This window comes from Saccostrea echinata, unplaced genomic scaffold (assembly GCF_033153115.1).
Source record: "Saccostrea echinata isolate AGI-Se365-2 ecotype Australia unplaced genomic scaffold, CSIRO_AGI_Sech_v1 ptg000045l, whole genome shotgun sequence".
Classification (NCBI taxonomy): domain Eukaryota; kingdom Metazoa; phylum Mollusca; class Bivalvia; order Ostreida; family Ostreidae; genus Saccostrea; species Saccostrea echinata.
The window spans coordinates 5,621,903-5,639,256 of NW_026889794.1; the positions used below are offsets into that span (position 1 = coordinate 5,621,903).

The 17,354-nt window shown below is 34.6% G+C and overlaps 1 protein-coding gene across 1 annotated transcript in view; it reads left to right on the top strand.

Annotated features, from left to right (window-relative positions):
• Nucleotides 1-17,354, top strand: part of LOC133201665 (uncharacterized) — a 276,554-nt gene that overhangs the window by 163,822 nt on the left and 95,378 nt on the right. The window contains 12 exon segments of the mRNA XM_061337452.1: nucleotides 3,379-3,546; nucleotides 6,076-6,288; nucleotides 6,391-6,433; nucleotides 8,792-8,949; nucleotides 10,975-11,160; nucleotides 11,283-11,495; nucleotides 11,660-11,702; nucleotides 11,842-12,002; nucleotides 13,152-13,331; nucleotides 13,447-13,668; nucleotides 13,786-13,828; nucleotides 15,308-15,471. Of these exon segments, the coding sequence (XP_061193436.1) occupies nucleotides 3,379-3,546; nucleotides 6,076-6,288; nucleotides 6,391-6,433; nucleotides 8,792-8,949; nucleotides 10,975-11,160; nucleotides 11,283-11,495; nucleotides 11,660-11,702; nucleotides 11,842-12,002; nucleotides 13,152-13,331; nucleotides 13,447-13,668; nucleotides 13,786-13,828; nucleotides 15,308-15,471 (1,794 nt within the window).

Sequence of the window (17,354 nt, forward strand, 5' to 3'; positions counted from 1 at the left end):
CTCAGTCAACTGATAATCTTGATAATCTCCAAAAGATTTCTCATATCTATTTTTAAAGCTTAAATAGATTTTAATGCCCCGCCATGAATATGGCAGGAGCATATAGTGTTCATGTCCATCTTCCATCCTTTTCTTTCTGTCCATCTGTCACCCTTTGCATTTAAATCAGTTTCAGAGAAACTGTTCAAGATATTGTGAAAAAACATTTTCTTGGGGTTAAATTTTCTTGGTCTGAAGAAAAAATATTGGTTCCTGGGGATTTAATTTTGTGGACAAAGAAGTGCTGTTAATTATTAGGGCCCCGCAAGGATTTGCAGGTGCCCTATAGTAATCATGCTGTCTGTCCGTCTGTCATTCTTCCGTCCACAAATTTTCTGTTTTTTTCCAATAACTTTTTTTAGGGTTGACCAATTAAGTTCAAATTTGGTATGTTGGTTGAATAGGCAGTAAGACATATTTTGATGCTAAGTTTGGGTCTCTATGTCATCTGGTTTGGAGCTGGGGTGGTTGGGCAGATTCCTTAACTTTATGTAAGAGTGAATGGGCAAAGAGAGATAACTGCTGAGAATGTTCCTATTGTAAACTAGGAAAGGCTGCAATGAGTCTCTTGGGATTAATCAACTTTCCTCTTGAAGAAAATCTAAAGCATTTATCTTTATCTGCCACATTGAGATTAATTAACACCTTTGTCTACAAATGAAGTTTGTTTTGAAGTTAAGGTCAATTTTGAATGATGTTTACATTCTCTGAAATGTGTATAAAATAATGTTCATACTTTATTTTGGTAAAATACACAATGAGTTATGATTTTATTGAATTCTAAAAACAAGATATACATGTAGATAAAGATATCTTTTTTGTTATGATTTTATTTTTTTTATTTTTTGTTTTCTTTTTTTCTGCCTTATGTAAATTCAAGAATACCATTTATTTTAACAGGTATTCAGATAATAACCTCATTCTATCATTGCTTAAAAAGTTCTTATTGTAAACTTAGAAGAAAAGGTTTAGAGAGCAGTATAATTAATCCCCTGGGATTGATTATCTTGCTGGTTTGCAGAAAATTTTAGAGGGTTATCTTTCTGTCACTTTAAGATTAATTAACACCTTTGTCTGCAACTGATATTTGTTTTGAAGTTAAGGTCAAGCCTGGGTGATATTTGCATTCACTGAAGGCTGGCATTTTAGAAAACACATGCTTCATTCTTCTTTAGATATACATTTAATTTAGTTATTATTGATATGAGGTTTTTTACTGCCTTATGTAAATACAAGGATACTATCTACAGGTTATTGGATGTTTAGCAGTTGTTGTTGCTTATTCTGTATATATAATTAAAGTTTTGTAATCAAGTAAAATTCTCATCCCCTAATCTGCACCCTTATATTTCTACCCTCGGCAGGGCCCTTGCTGACTCGTCAGATTTCTAGTTTGAAAGGAGATTGTGAAAGACATGAATTCAAGGGGTCTCTTCATGCCACACAAACAAGAAAAGTTACACCCCCTAAAAAATTAGGGATTTCACAGTATACAGTTGAACTTTGTTATCTTGAACACCTATATCTTGAATACCATAAATATCTCAAATTAGTTGGAGCTTCCAATTACTTTTTCTTTATGTATGTTAACCTCAGTATCCCAAATACTCAGATATCTTAAAGTTTTTTGATTGGTATCATCAAGTTCAAGATAACAGGTTTGACTAGTCATATTAACCAAAATTCAAATACTGATATATATTGATGAGAACTATTCAGCTGTGGCATAATTTTCTGACCTTGACCTTCCCTGCGACCTTGACCTCACTATTCCCTATTTTGTGTTTAGCTCAATTTCAAATTAACTATTCAAGATTTTTTTTTAAATAAAAACACATACATGGATAATTATTGTTGAGAATTTCAATTGTGTTATTATATTTTGACCTTGACTTTCCTTGTGATCTTATCTCAATATTCCTTATCTGTGTTCAGCTCAGTTTTAAAGCAATTATTGAAGATATTTTAATCAAAATTCTTACACTGATACATATTAGTGGGAGCTATTCAACTGTGTCTTATTTTTCTGATCTTGGACTTCCCTTTGACTCTGACTCCACTATTCCTTATTTTTTCATTTGTGTTTCAAAGAAACTGTTCAAGACATTTACTTCAAAGCTCATAGATACAAATTGATAGGAGCGATTCAATTTTGTCAAAATTGTCTGACCTTGACTCCTTTATTTATGTTCCAAAGAATTGTTCAAGATGTTTACTTCAAACCCTATAGATACAAATTGATGAGAGCTATTCAACTTTGTCAAAATGTTCTGACCTTGACCTACCATAAGACCTTGGTCTCACTGTTAATTTTTTTCACTTAGCACAGTTAAGAAGAAATTGTTCATAATATTTTCATCAAACTTCATACACTTATACAAATAGGTTAGAACTATTCAAGTATGCCATAATTTTTTGACTTTGACCTTCCCTATGACTTTATACAAAGTTACATATTGGTAAGAGCAATCTAACTCTGTCATAACTTTTTGGCCTTGACCTTATGACTTTGTTTTTCCCTTGACCTCGGATCAACCCTTAATTTTGAAGAGTTTTGAATCAAACCTCTTATTAGTGAGAACAATCCCACTGTGTCATTATTTTCTTAACTTGAACTTTCTAATGACCTTGATTTCACTATTCCTTCAATTTGCTGTCAACTAAGTAAACAGTGCTGTATCTGAAAAAAAAAAAAATTTTACTTTTATCATATTTTACTATTATCTTGGACCAAAAAAGGATAGTACATTTCTTTCCAAGTTCCAGTACAAATGGACTTTGGGCAGGGCATTCATGTCCTATGGACATATTTCTGAGATTCCAAGTTTTCATATTTTGTATCTTGGGCATACAATAACTTTCAGTAAGTCAACAAGTCATCAAACTATGTATCCAATCTGACTTGTATATTTAATGAGGAAGCAATACAAAATTTAAGAAAAGAAACCAGTTATATATTTAAAGAGACAATTCAGAGATGATTTTTGTAGAAAATGACCATACTTTTTATTCTATAAACATTCAATTTTGCCATGGAGAGGTAAACATCAAATGCACAATAGGCCTTGCATAATTAATTTTGGCAAAATAAAAAAAAAGGAGATCAATGTTTAGAGTTGTTTTCAAGGGCCTGCCTCAATTTTTTGCTAAAGACAAAATTATGAGATAAAGAGAATATCTTTCTTTAGGTCATTGAAATGATGTATATTTGCTCAGCAAGCCTGGCAAATATATGCATCATCTCAATTTGCTGGCTGAAGCAATAATAAAAACCACACAACTTAGATGCATCCTTTATTTATCTCGTACTGATAGAAAACATAACTATTCATTCTATAGATTTCTCCGGTTCGGCTTGGATGACCAACAATGGTTACACCACTCCCCTGTCTGACTCCCAGTCTGCTGAGCTTATGAAGGAGATGAGAGCAGCTCGGTATTTACTGTCTGACTCCTGTGACCCAGACTCTGGAATCTACTCATCTACTGTTAATGGTTGGAATAATCGTAAGTGAGCAAAAATCGGAAATGAATACGAGTATGCTTGGCCTCTGAAATATAGTATGAAGTATAGTCATCTTGTTTTCATTTTTTTGTCTCATTTTTGTGTCCCTCTAGTTTTCCATTGTCAGATAAACTAAGCAGTAGCTCTGTATCATTTAAGATATTCTTATTTCTGTGAGCTTTGAAATCAGGTACTTGCATGCATAAAACTCTCTTTATCAGTTTGTATTTATAACTAGAACTGTAAATTTCTATGTTTTTGTTTGAAAATAAGGATTTTTAGGTCACCTGAGTCACTCAGGTGACCTATTGCTATCTGTTCTCGTCTGTCGGCGTGCGTCGTGCTTCGTGCGGTGTGCGTCGTGTGTTAACATTTGAACATTTTTAGCTTCTTCTCTGAAACCGCTTAACCAATTTCAACCAAATTTGGCATATAGCATCTATGGGTGAAGGGGAACAAAAATGGTGAATTTCATGGTCCCTGCCCCCCTGGGACCTGAGGGGTGGGGCTAAAACCACTGAAAATAATGCAATCTTTAAAAATCTTCTTCTTTACTCCTGGACATCAAGCAGTCAAACTGTTGGCATCATAGTAATAAGCATTGAGCCCTCTACCAAAATTGTGAAATTCATGGCCCCAGGGTCAGGGGTTCTGGTGCTAGGGTGGGGCTATATAGAACATATAGTGAAAGTGCATTATTTCTTTGAAAATCTTCTTCTCTGCTCCTGGGTATTAAATAAACTAAATAAATACATAGTTATGAAGAGCAAGAGTGCCTCATCCAAAATTGTGAATTTCATGGCCCCAGGGTCAGGGGTTCTGGTGTTAGGGCGGGGCTCTATTGATTATATAGTGAAAATGCATGAATTCTTTGAAAATCTTCTTCTCTGCTCCTGGGTATTAAATAAAGTAACTAAGTACATAGTTATGATGAGCAAGAGCACCTTTTCCGAAATTGTGAATTTCATGGCCTCAGGGTCAGGGGTTCTGGTGTTAGGGCGGGGCTCTATTGATTATATAACTTGAAAATGCAGTAATTCTATGAAAATCCTTTTCTGTGCTCCTGGGTATTAAATAAAGTAACTAAGTACATAGTTATGATGAGCAAGAGTGCCTCTTCCAAAATTGTGAATTTCATGGCCCCAGGGTCAGGGGTTCTGGTGTTTGGGGGGGGGGGGGGGCTCTATTGATTGTATAGTAGAATTGCAGTAATTCTATGAAAATCCTTTTCTGTGCTCCTGGTTATTAAATAAAGTAACTAAGTACATAGTTATGAAGAGCAAGAGTACTTCTTCCAAAATTGTGAAATTCATGGCCCCAGGGTCAGGGGTTCTGGTGTTGGGGGGGGGGGGGGCTCTATTGATTATATAGTGAAAATGCATTAATTCTTAGAAAATCTTTTCTGCTCCTGGGTATTAAATAAAATAACTAAGTACATAGTTATGATGAGCAAGAGTGCCTCTTCCAAAATTGTGAATTTCATGGCCCCAGGGTCAGGGGTTCTGGTGTTAGAGGGGGGGGGGGGGCTCTATTGATTATATAGGGAAAGGGCATGAATTCTTTCAAAATCTTCTTCTCTGCTCCTGAGTATTTTTCAAACAAAGGAAGTGCATGGTTATGATAAGGAAGAATGCCTCTTCCAAAATTGTGAAATTCATGGCCCCTGGGTCAGGGGTTCGGGGGGGGGGGGGAGCTCTATTGATTACATTTATATAGTGGAAATGCTTAATTTCTTTCAAAATTTTTTATCTACTCCTGGTTATAAACTAAAGAAACAAGTGTATAGTTATGATGAGAAAGGGTGCTTCTTCCAGAATTGTGAGTTCGTGGCCAATGGGTCAGATGTTCTGGTGTAAGGATGGGGCTTTATTTATTTAATAATATGGTGAAAATGCATTTCTTTGAAAATTGTCTATGCTTCTTTGGATGTTCAAGACAAACAGAGTAAAAGTTTTAATATGCAAGGGTATTTTTACCAGAATTTTGAACACCTGGACCATTTAGTCAAGTTTTCTGGTCCTGGCCAGGGCTCTATTAACTTGTATTCTACTGAGCAAAGTTATTCCCCTTCATTCACCTTTGATAATTAATCAATTTACATAATGTATTTGAAAGCTTAATAGAATAAGAGAATTATGCAAGAAAATTTATTGTATAATAAAAAAAGTACTTTCATAGTTTTAATGACTTGGAAATAATAGATGAATAAAAATGAGACAAAAATAACCTATCTTTTTAAATGTTCTTCAACGGCCAAGAGAGGCCATTGTGAGAAGGAATAATATGGGGTTGAATAATAGACATTTTGTTAATAGTCTGCATGGGAATAGTGATAAATGGGGGGGGGGGGGGGCAGATAGATACTAGACCAATTATTTTGTTGATGCTAATCATACTATTTTCTTGCTGTTGGGCAACAAAGCTTCATTTATCAGTTTATGGATCCTCTAAATTGTTGTATTGTACTCAGGTGACCGTTAAGGCCCTTGGGCCTCTTGTTTTTCTCATTGACCATTGTTTACAATAACTAGATTGTCCTGGAGATGTCACTGTAAGCAATTTAACTGGAAGTCCAGTGACCTGTTACATGTCCAGCTTCTGCAATGAGATACAGTGTTGTGTAAGAGCAGAGGGCATTAGAAGGACTTTCCAGGTTGTAGTCAGTTTTGATTCCTGCTCCCAGATCATGCTGATCAAACTAGAGAGACTGACCATCAAAGTCGATCTTCTGGACTTTCATTTTGGTAAATGATTTAAAATATCAAATAATCAAACTTAACCAAAAAAAATTTAGTAAGAGAAAGGAAAGTCCATTAATGTTAATGGTTTTTATCATGCTTTTGTAGGATATAGCTATGAGTACAGTCTTGTTGGTATGTTAAGAGTAAGGTAAGCTAGCTTTTAGTTAATAAAATAACTTTGATGATAATTTTTAAAATAAAATTATATCTGAATATGTACTTAGAATACAACTTTTACTAAAAGGATTACGCATTATAGAATTAATGCTCAAGAATATGAATCTTGTAAGTAAACTAGTTCCCATGATAACCATTTTTAGGTCACCTGAATCACTCAGGTGACCTATTGCTATCTGTTTTCGTCTTGCAACGTGCGTCGTCCGTCGGTCGTAAACTTTTGAACATTTTCAGCTTCTTCTCTTGAACCACTGAACTAATTTTAACCAATTTTGGCATACAGCATCAATGGGCAAAGGGGTACAAAAATTGCGAATTTCATGGTCCCTGCCCCCCTGGGGCCTGAGGGGTGGGGCTTAAACCATCAAAATTAGTGCTGTCTTTAAAAATCTTCTTCTTTACCCCTGGACATCAAGCAGTCAAACTGTTGGCATGATTGTAATAAGCATTGAGCCAAAATTGTGAAATTCATAGCCCCAGGGTCAGGGGTTCTGGTGTTAGGGTGGGGCTATATAGATCATATAGTGAAAGTGCATTATTTCTTTGAAAATCTTCTTCTCTACTCCTGGGTATTACTGAAACAAATTGAATACATGGTTATGATAAGCAAGGGTGACTCTACCAAAATTATGAAATTCATGGCCCCAGGGTCAGGGGTTCTGGTGCTAGGGCGGGGCTATATAGATCATATAGTGAAAGTGCATTATTTCTTTGAAAATCTTCTTCTCTACTCCTGGGTATTATTGAAACAAATTGAATAATGGTTATGACAAGCAAGGATGACTCTACCAAAATTGTGAATGTCATGGCCCCTGGATCAGGGGTTCTGGTTTTAGGGTGAGGCTCTATTTATTATGTAGTGTAAATGCATTAATTCTTTAAAAATCTTCTTCTCTGCTCCTGGGTATTATTTAAACAAACTAAGTACATTGTTATGATAAGCAAGGATGCCTCTTCCAAAATTGTGAAATTTATGGCCCCAGAGACAGGGGTTCTGGTGCTAAGGTGGGGCTATATAGATCCTATAGTGAAGGTGAATTATTTCTTTGAAAATCTTCTTCTCTGCCCCTAGGTATCATTTAAACAAACTAAGTACATTGTAATGATAAGCAAGGATGCTTCTTCCAAAATTTTGAATTTCATGACCCCAGGGTCAAGGGTTCTGGTGAAAAGGGTGGGGGGGGGGCTCTATTGATTATATAGTGAAAAAGCAAAATTTAATTCTATTAAATAATCCTGTCTGCTCCTTAGTGTTAAGCAGATAAACAAAGTGATTACTTATGAGCAGCAAACTTCTGGTACCAGGGTCAGAGGCTCTGGTGTTTCTCGGTGGGGAGGGGCGGGGCTCTTTTGATAATATAGTGAATCTGTAGTAAAAACGCATTATTTCTTTGAAAATCTTCTCTGCTCCTGGGCATATCGGAGGCAGAGTCAAAGTTTTAATAAGGAAGGGTATTTTTACCAGCTCTTTGAACATCTGGACCATTTGGTCAAGTGTTCTGATCCTGGCCAGGGCTCTATTAATTTGTATTCTACTGAGAGGAGTTATTCCCCTTTGCCATTTACTTTTGATAATTAATCACTGTCAATAATGTACTTGAAAGGTTAATAGAATAAGAGATTTATGCAAGAATTTGTATTGTATAATACAAAAAATATTTTCATAGTTTTAATGATCAGGTAGACTTGTAAGTAATTGATAAATAAAAATGAGACAAAATAACTTGTCTTATTAAATTTTCATTAAAGACCAAGAGAGGCCATGTAAGAGATTTCAACAAGAAATTAAAACAGTACAGAAGCACTGATAGTTTGTTAATATACTGTATGGTGATAGTGATAAATAGGGAACAGATTAGAACCTAATTTATGAACTGTTAATGAATACTAGACTGATAATTTTGTTGATCCTGATCACCCTATTTTTCTTGCTTTGGGCAACAAAGCTTCACCTTTCAGTTCATTTTATACTCTATGGATCCTCTAAATTGTTGTTTTATACTCAGGTGACCGTTAAGGCCCTTGGGCCTCTTGTTTTGCCCCCGGATTGAAAGATCCCGGAGGTATATTGTTTTTTTCCTGTTTGTCTGTCTGTCTGTTGTCAACTTTAACCTAGCCCATAACTATTGCACTGTCAAGGGTAAGGCTTTAATATTTGACATGAGTTTTCATTATGACAAGACCTTTCCATTGGTACAGAAATTTTTGATCATGTGACGTCAACTGTGACCTTTGACCTACATTTGAAAAACTTTAACATTGGCCATAACTATTGCACTGTAGTCTACCATCGGGGGCATAGTGATTCACAAACACTTCTTGTTTGTAGACTGAATCTCTACAATTTGGTACACCGGAAGAGTTATGCAGTGAATCTTGGTATAGCTCTTTGTTTTGAAAGTGGCAGCAGTTGTAAACTGGATTTTACTATTCTACAAAATGCTGTGTTTCCCCAAGGCAGTTGTGACTGGACTTCAAGTCTTCTAGGTTTGATATACATTGTGTATATATGTGGATGTTTGCAGTGAAGTAACAAATTGAAATTTAATTCACTATTGTACAATACTCATGATCAGAATATTTGTCACTTCAAATGATAGAAGTACCAAAGGGGATGGAGTGGGATGGGGGTTAATATTTCAGGACCATCCTTCCAAGGATGAGAAAATATCCCCAGGCTATGTACAAGAGTTGTCCGTAAAGTTTGTGAACAAGCTAAAATATAAATAAAAGTTGTGTTATAGATATTTATTATTAGCATATTTATAATCCTTTACTATGTGTGAATTATAAATGTAAAATTTTATTCAAATTTAAATGTATAATTACAATTATTACTTCATTATTAGACTTGGGATGGTGACCCGGAGCACGGCAAAGTTTTAATTAAAAAAGTTATTTATCACTTTATACATTTCATTTGTATTTTGTAAAATTCCGCGAAAATTTGGATGACTTTCGCATTTTGACAAAGGCATTAGCATCAAACCTGCAAAATTTGAATGTTCAAAGTTTCGAAATGGCAGAGAAATCGAGGTTAGAATCTATCAAGACAGGATCGTCGTTGTTTGAAAAAGGGACATTTTCGGAAAAGGTGGAGCAGAGAGCAGTGATAAAATTTTGTGTAGACATCGGAAAAACACCAACAGAGACCCATAAATTCCTTAAACAATTGGGAAAACATAGTAAAGTAAGCCGTTCTTTAGTGTTTAAGTGGCATAGAAGATTTTCGAACGGAAGGGACAATTTACAGGATGACCTGCGTGAAGGAAGACCATCTTTCCGAGATTGCAGTATGTAAAAAAATAATGAAGTTCATGACCTGATTGACAATGATCGGCCACTAACAGTTCTATTTCCATACATAAAGTCGTTTTTACGCAGAGGTATTATGATTTTCAGATTGTGAGACAGGAAGTGTTAAATATTATTTCACCTATGAAACCAAAACAGTTTGTCCACATTTCTGATGACTGGTTAAAGCGACACAAGTAATGTGTTAAATGGTGACTACGTTGAGATAAGTTAAATGTATTTAGCTTTTGACGTCGGGTAACGTCAAGGATTTTCATTTTAGTGCTCCGGGTATGAGTGTATGTCTATTTTTTATCTGACAAAAATATATCTATTTGTGTCGCTCTGTGATGAAAACTTGCATATTAACGAAATGAGACATGAATTTAATGAAAATAATAGTTTCATATATTTTATCGATAATTGTTAGTTATTATCAAGGTTGGTCTCGAACTTTACGGACAACCCTCGTATGTTTTCATCTGTTTAAAGATATTTTCAAATTTGAGTTAAAATCTTTCTGAAACTTTTCCTCAGTTCTGATGTTTCTTGAATTATATGTGTTCTGATGATTAAATTGAATTTTTATACCCCCGCAAACAAAGTTTGGGAAGTATATAGGAATCACCATGTCCATCTATCTGACCATCTGTCTGTCTGTCCATTTGTCTGTGCAATCTTGTCCGGGATATAAATTTGTATTGGAGAATCATTAGAAGGGTGTGTCCTTACCTTGACCCAAGGTCATTCCAGCAAGTTCAAGGTCACTGGCACAAAAAGTTTAAATTCTTGTCCAGACTCTAACTTTGTAATGAAGAATCTTTGGAAGGTCATACTTGGTTCAGAGATTGTTTATGACCAGAGGGTATGTCATGACATTGACAAAGCTCATTGGAACAAAGTCAAGGTCACTGATAAAAAAAATATAAAATTCAGGTTTATAATTTTCTAATGGAGAAACATTAGATGTCCATATTTTACTATAAGATTACTTACAACCAGAGGATGTGTCCTTTTTTTTTAACCAAGGTCTTTCTGGCAAGTTCAAGGTTACATTTACAAAGTTTGCATGGGCATGCACTTAAAAAAATGCCACAGAGGGTATTATTTTGTGAGCTTGTTCACAATACCTCTAGTTCAGTTTGTATTTTCAGCAAGAGGGTTCTAAAATGTTCAAATAATTTAAAGTTTTAAACAATTTTGCATTTACAGACACAGGATTTTCACTACAGAAATGGCTAAATGATTTGGGATTAAATTCAACCATTATGCACCTGCCAAAATATGCTGAATATCTGTTTCTGGAAGATAGGAGTATGTCTAATATGATGAAAGGAACACCCTGTGATCGAACATCAGATTCGCAGTATACGTCCAAGTCACCAGTCAATGGATGGGTGAATGGTGATTATTCAATTTTTTTAACTGCAGATGATTAGATTATCAAAAATTAGCTTTTAAAAAAGATATACAGGACATGTATTAGGCCCATAAACTTTTTTACATGCTCTTAATTTTTTTTTCAGATTGTGGTTCTACTTTTAACACACCTCCCCTTCCAACAGAAATAACATGCCATTTACATGGATCTTGCACAGCTATTACATGTTGCATGGATATCAATAAATTCAACAACAGATCTCTTGAAGTTGCTTTAGAACTTGAAGAATGCCATAATTTATTAGTATTAACAATAGAGAGAATAAAACATACAGTTTATCTGCATGATTTTGGTTTTGGTATGTAGTTTTTTTTTTTATGTACATGCATACTATAAATGAAGAAAACTGTCTCCTTTTGGTTTTATAAACTGAATTTTAAATTCATGCCTACTTTGAATAGTCGTGTACATGTTTATGTACATGTTATTATATTTCACATCACTTATAAACTTTGATTTCAGGAACTGAACAAAAGTTCACACTAAGAGGAATTTTTGAAATAAGGTTAGTGATATAGTGTGCAGATGGCTTGTTGATAACATTGTATTAGTTCAATATATTTAATTGCAGTACAAGTTTGAGCAAGAATTCTGACCATTATTGAATGATATTTTAGGTATTTATATCATTAATATTTTTGTAGATATACAATAACAAAGGATACAGTGGCTAAGAAATACAACATTCGCCTCACAACTGCTGCATGCTTTGAACCATCTGGATGTGACCAGATAGTAACTGTTTTGAACCAGACTTCATTTGACATGAAAACTTGCACAAATCAGGGAGAATTTTTGAATTCTAGTATGTTTATTCCCATATGAAAATTTGTTGCTCGCATGAATTTTTCTGCATGACCAAAATTTGTTTTAAAACTGTTATCTTTCCAACTTTTATTTTCATTTCACATTTTTAGGTCATCTGAGTCTCTCAGGTGACCTTTAGTGATCTGTTTTTGTTGTGCTTTGACGGCCAAAATCTGGGGATTTGATAGGTTCAAATTAATTAGCTACATGGAAAAATTAGAATAAATTTTTATTTATTTGGGGGGATTTAATTTTTTACAGTTTTTGCATTGAATTTATTGTATTTCAGTATAGAATATAAGAATAGATTTGGGGAGAATGAAAAAATAAGGCTGGTTTGATAGAGAAATTCCATGATTAATGTGTTTTAGCAATAATTAAACCACACAAACTGTTTCACAAATTTCTATAACATTTAAACCCTTAACCCTCTGCTAAAAATTTGTTGCCCCAGGGCTCATGGTTCAGGCCCAGGGTGGGGCTTAGATAGTCCTACATTTAAAATTCATTACATACTGTATGTGTTCTTGAAAAAGTGGGCTTTATATTTTAGCAGCTTTGGCATGAACAATGATGCACTAATTCATGCACTAATACTGCTAAGAAATCATTTATTAATACAATACACAGCACAGACCTGTGTAGCGCTAATTCATGATCACGACAACTCAATACCCAGTGATTGCGCTAAATTTTGAATATGCCAATTTATGTACGCATACAATATTTGAAAGAATGTTCTTCTTTTCTAAAAGACATCTAGTGGGCAAACTTATTATATTATTACAAGTGCATAACCCTTTACCAAAACTGTAAAACCCATGTCTCTTAGGTCCCTGATTGGATCCTGGGGGAGGAGGGACTAGGTCCCTGGTTAGGTCCTAGGGGAGGGGGACTAAGTTGGACACATAATATTGATCTTGACCCAGGGTCATATTGACAATTCGAGGTCACTGGCAGAAAAAGTATAATTATTGTTAAGTCTGTAACTTTCTAATGAAGAAACATTGAAAGTTTATTACTTATCACCGGAGGGTGCTTCATGATCTTGACCCATGGTTATTTGAACAAGTTCAAGGTCACTAAATGTATCAGAAAAATGTTTCTTTTCTTGGCCATATCTTATAATTTTAAAATCTTTTTTCAGACTTTTCTCTAAGTGCTTGGCTGGCCTCTCGTGCTATACCTAATGTAGATGACATGACTCTACCCCAGGCCAGTGAACTCTTGACAGAGCTTGGACTGGACCACTTCCTGGATTCTACAGACAGGTGCTCTCTGTCTGACAAACTGTATGGAGCAGCAGAAGGAAATGGCTGGAATAATGGTATATATAGTGGTAGTGGTAGAGCTATGATTTCAGGATTTCATCATTCATTTTTCCAGTTTTCTTTGTTTATGCAAATATAAAAAGGTGTTTTCTTCTCTACTTTCTGCTTTAGAGTGTTCAAAGTTTCCCAACCATACTCTGACAACCATCACAAACAGAGATCAGGTTCTCTGTCATATTCCCTCATCCTGTGACAGGGTGTCTTGCTGTGTCTACATCGCTCCTGTTCGAAGACATGCTCAAGTTGAACTTGTGGTAAACACATGCAGCTATCAAATGGAAGGAATTATTGACAATCTCAAAGTCATCCATAACTTATTCAATTATGACTATGGTAAGGTTGAACAAAGTGCTGAAAATTAGATATTCTTGTGTAGGTTTCAAAACATTGTAATTATTATAAATGTTCTGTAAGAGGATGAATGTTGGAAATTATATTTGTTGTTTTCAGGAAAGATGGAAGAGCAGGGAATCCATGGTGTTGTGTTGTTCGGGTAATCATTTTTGTGATTTTAATTTTATTTAATGATGTCTCCTGGATATCACCATCAAATAAACCAAAAAATTACAAAACATCATTCTAAATTGATGTTTTGCTTTTGTCAGTGTTTGAAACTCACGGTAGAATTAGCTAGACATGCAGGGCTGACTGCTAGTGAAAGTTGTCAGCCCTACCAAAACTCTACTAGCCTGAGAAAATAATTTTTTTATGAATTTGTTTTTAGCAATAATATGAATGGGGCAGATCACCATAACTTCCATTCCGAATCTATAGGGTGTTGAATTTTACCCGTTTGCTTGTTACACTTAGCTACCAATACTATTAGTCGATAAATATTTATCAAATGTATCAATTTTAATTTATGGCAAATTTTAACATGTCCAGCCAGTTGTTGATAAGTGTCTGCAGCAAAATTTGTGTGTCTCGGGCGGTCAGGCGCACGGTTTTCAAACACTGCTTTTGTACAGAATATCTGGTAAACATTTGATTTAAGTTTGCACCATATTTAAAGTGATATAGTCCTGCATTGTACAATATGGTAATTCACCCAACAAATACTGTAACCAACTTATTATTCATGACAACTTTTATTTGTGATTCATCAGTTTGAAATCAATTCGCATCCTTTAATTTTCATGACTGAAAAAACCACATAAATTCACAATTAATTGCTTCACAGCAAGTTTGCAAAACAGATATTTCTTGCATGCAAATAAAAGTTGGTTTACAGTATATATCTACCCCCAACAAAGTTTGGGAGTATATAGGAATCTCTGTGTCCATCAGTCTGTCAAGCTGTCTCTGTCTCTTCATCCATCTGTGCCCAGTCTAAAATTTATCCATGGAGAATTGAAGTACATGTATTAAAAATCTGTACTTGGCATAAATATTGTTTATGATACAAGGGTATGTCATAGACTTGAGCTGGGGTCAATAGGATGAAGTCAAGAGATGAAAGTGTTAAAAAAAAATAATTAGCAATAATTACGTGATGTAGAGATTGTTAACACTCATATTGGCCTTAAAGATTTCATATGACCTGAGGGTATATGTCATATTACTGAGTCAAGGTCATTTGGAAAGGTCAAAGGATCATAAATGTAAAATTCTTGCCTGTGCTACAGCTTGTGATGCAGATATTGAGGGGTGTACTGACCCGGAGCCTTTGTCATTTAAACAAGGTCGAGGATCTAAATTGTAAAAATTTGTCGTAGTCAAAAGTTTCTGATGTAGAGATTAGAAAAGCTCACACATGACGAAGATTTTGCATAATGACAAGAGTAACCTTTTAAATTGATTTCATAAAGGCCCAATGAATTATGATGTTCTTTTTGACAAATTTCCCAGACCTGTTTTGAATGTGTTACATCGGGTAAAGTAGTACAGTTCTATAGCTTTTTTTTAGTGACATTTATCTAGATTTTTAAGATCTTTTTAATGTACAACTGTACGAACTGAATTCCTTTTTCAGCTATCATGTTACTAATGTAGTATCAGAAAAGAAATTCAGAATTGATGGTAGCATAAAGACATGTTTTGAACAAGGCAATTGCAGTCTCAATACCACAATCTTCCATGACCTTCTCCTTGCTTATCAAGACTGTAATATTAGCGCTGGAGATGTGGCTATCAGAGGTGAGAAACCAAATTGATAAATAATTTTGTTACTTATCTACTATTTTTTATATTAAGGTCATGAGGCTAAATTAAATTCTTGTGGTTAATTTATACATATATAGTTTGTAATATAAATCCCTGAATCAGATTACTTTTAAATTAGCTATGTATAAAGTCAGAAGGCAGTTTCTTTTGACAAGTTGCTGTAATGAATATTGATATAAATATTAATTTTTCATTAAGTTTTGATAATAAGTATACAATTGATCCTTATTAATCTGGATGCTTGTGTTCCCAAGCAAGTTGTACAGATTAATGAAGTGTTCATATTACTGAAATATACTTGATGTATAAATTGTTCCAAGGTGGAGCATCCAGATTTTTGAGGCTTCACTGTATGTGCATATATTGTTTGTGGCTCGTTTAGGACATTGCAAACCACAAACACCCCGCACCCCTTAAAAAATTAAAAATAAATATTCATGTGCAAACATTGATCATTTGTGATAATATTGGTCTAAATATGAAAGATAATTGGGATGTAAAAATTTTAGTGTGAAATGTGACTTTTTAGCTCTACTGGTCAGAGACCAGAAGAGCTTATGCGATAGTAAGGTGTCCGTCGTCCGTCCGTCTGTCTGTCTGTCTGTCTGTCTGTCCGTCTGTCTGTAAACAATTTTTAAAACGCTACTCCTCCTACAGTTTTGGTCCGATTTCAATATAACTTGGCACACAAGTAGACTACACTAAGATACATAATTTAGTGCATCGGTTTTTGATTTCGATGGACGGTGTTGCCATGGTTACTAAAAATAGAAATTTCTGTGAAATTTCTTTAAAACGCTACTCCTCCTACAGTTTTGGTCCGATTTCAACATAACTTGGCACACAAGTAGACTACACTAAGATACATAATTTAGTGCATCGGTTTTTGATTTCGATGGACGGTGTTGCCATGGTTACTAAAAATAGAAATTTCTGTGAAATTCCTTTAAAACGCTACTCCTCGTACAGTTTTGGTCCCATTTCAATATAACTTGGCACACAAGTAGACTACACTAAGATACATAATTTAGTGCATCGGTTTTTGATTTCGATGGAAGGTGTTGTCATGGTTACTAAAAATAGAAATTTCTGTGTAATTCCTTTAAAACGCTACTCCTCCTACAGTTTTGGTCCGATTTCAATATAACTTGGCACACAAGTAGACTACACTAAGATACATAATTTAGTGCATCGGTTTTTGATTTCGATGGACGGTGTTGCCATGGTTACTAAAAATAGAAATTTCTGTGAAATTCCTTTAAAACGCTTTTCCTCCTACAGTTTTGGTCGGATTTCAACATAACTTGGCACACAAGTAGACTACACTAAGATACATAATTTAGTGCATCGGTTTTTGATTTCGATGGACGGTGTTGCCATGGTTACTAAAAATAGAAATTTCTGTGAAATTCCTTTAAAACACTACTCCTGCTACAGTTTTAGTCTGCTTCTAATATAATTAGGCATACAAGAAGACTATACTAAGATACATAATTTATTGCATTGGTTTTTGAATTCGATGAACAGTGTTGCCATGGTTACTTAAAATAGAAATTTCTGTGAAATTCCTTTAAAACGTTACTCCTCCTACAATTTTGGTCTGATTTCAATCTAATTTGGCACACAGTTAGAATACACTACGATACATAATATGTATTTCTGTTTTTTTTTATTTGGGTGAGTGGTGTTGTCATGGTTACCGGTACTAAAAATAGAAATTTCCGTGAAATACTTTCAAAACGCTACTACTCCTAGTTTTCATTTGATTTCAATATAACTTGTCACAAAAGTAGACTACATTAAGATACATAATTCTATTTATTGTTGCATGTTGCAATGTTTCAAATCCAAGTGCT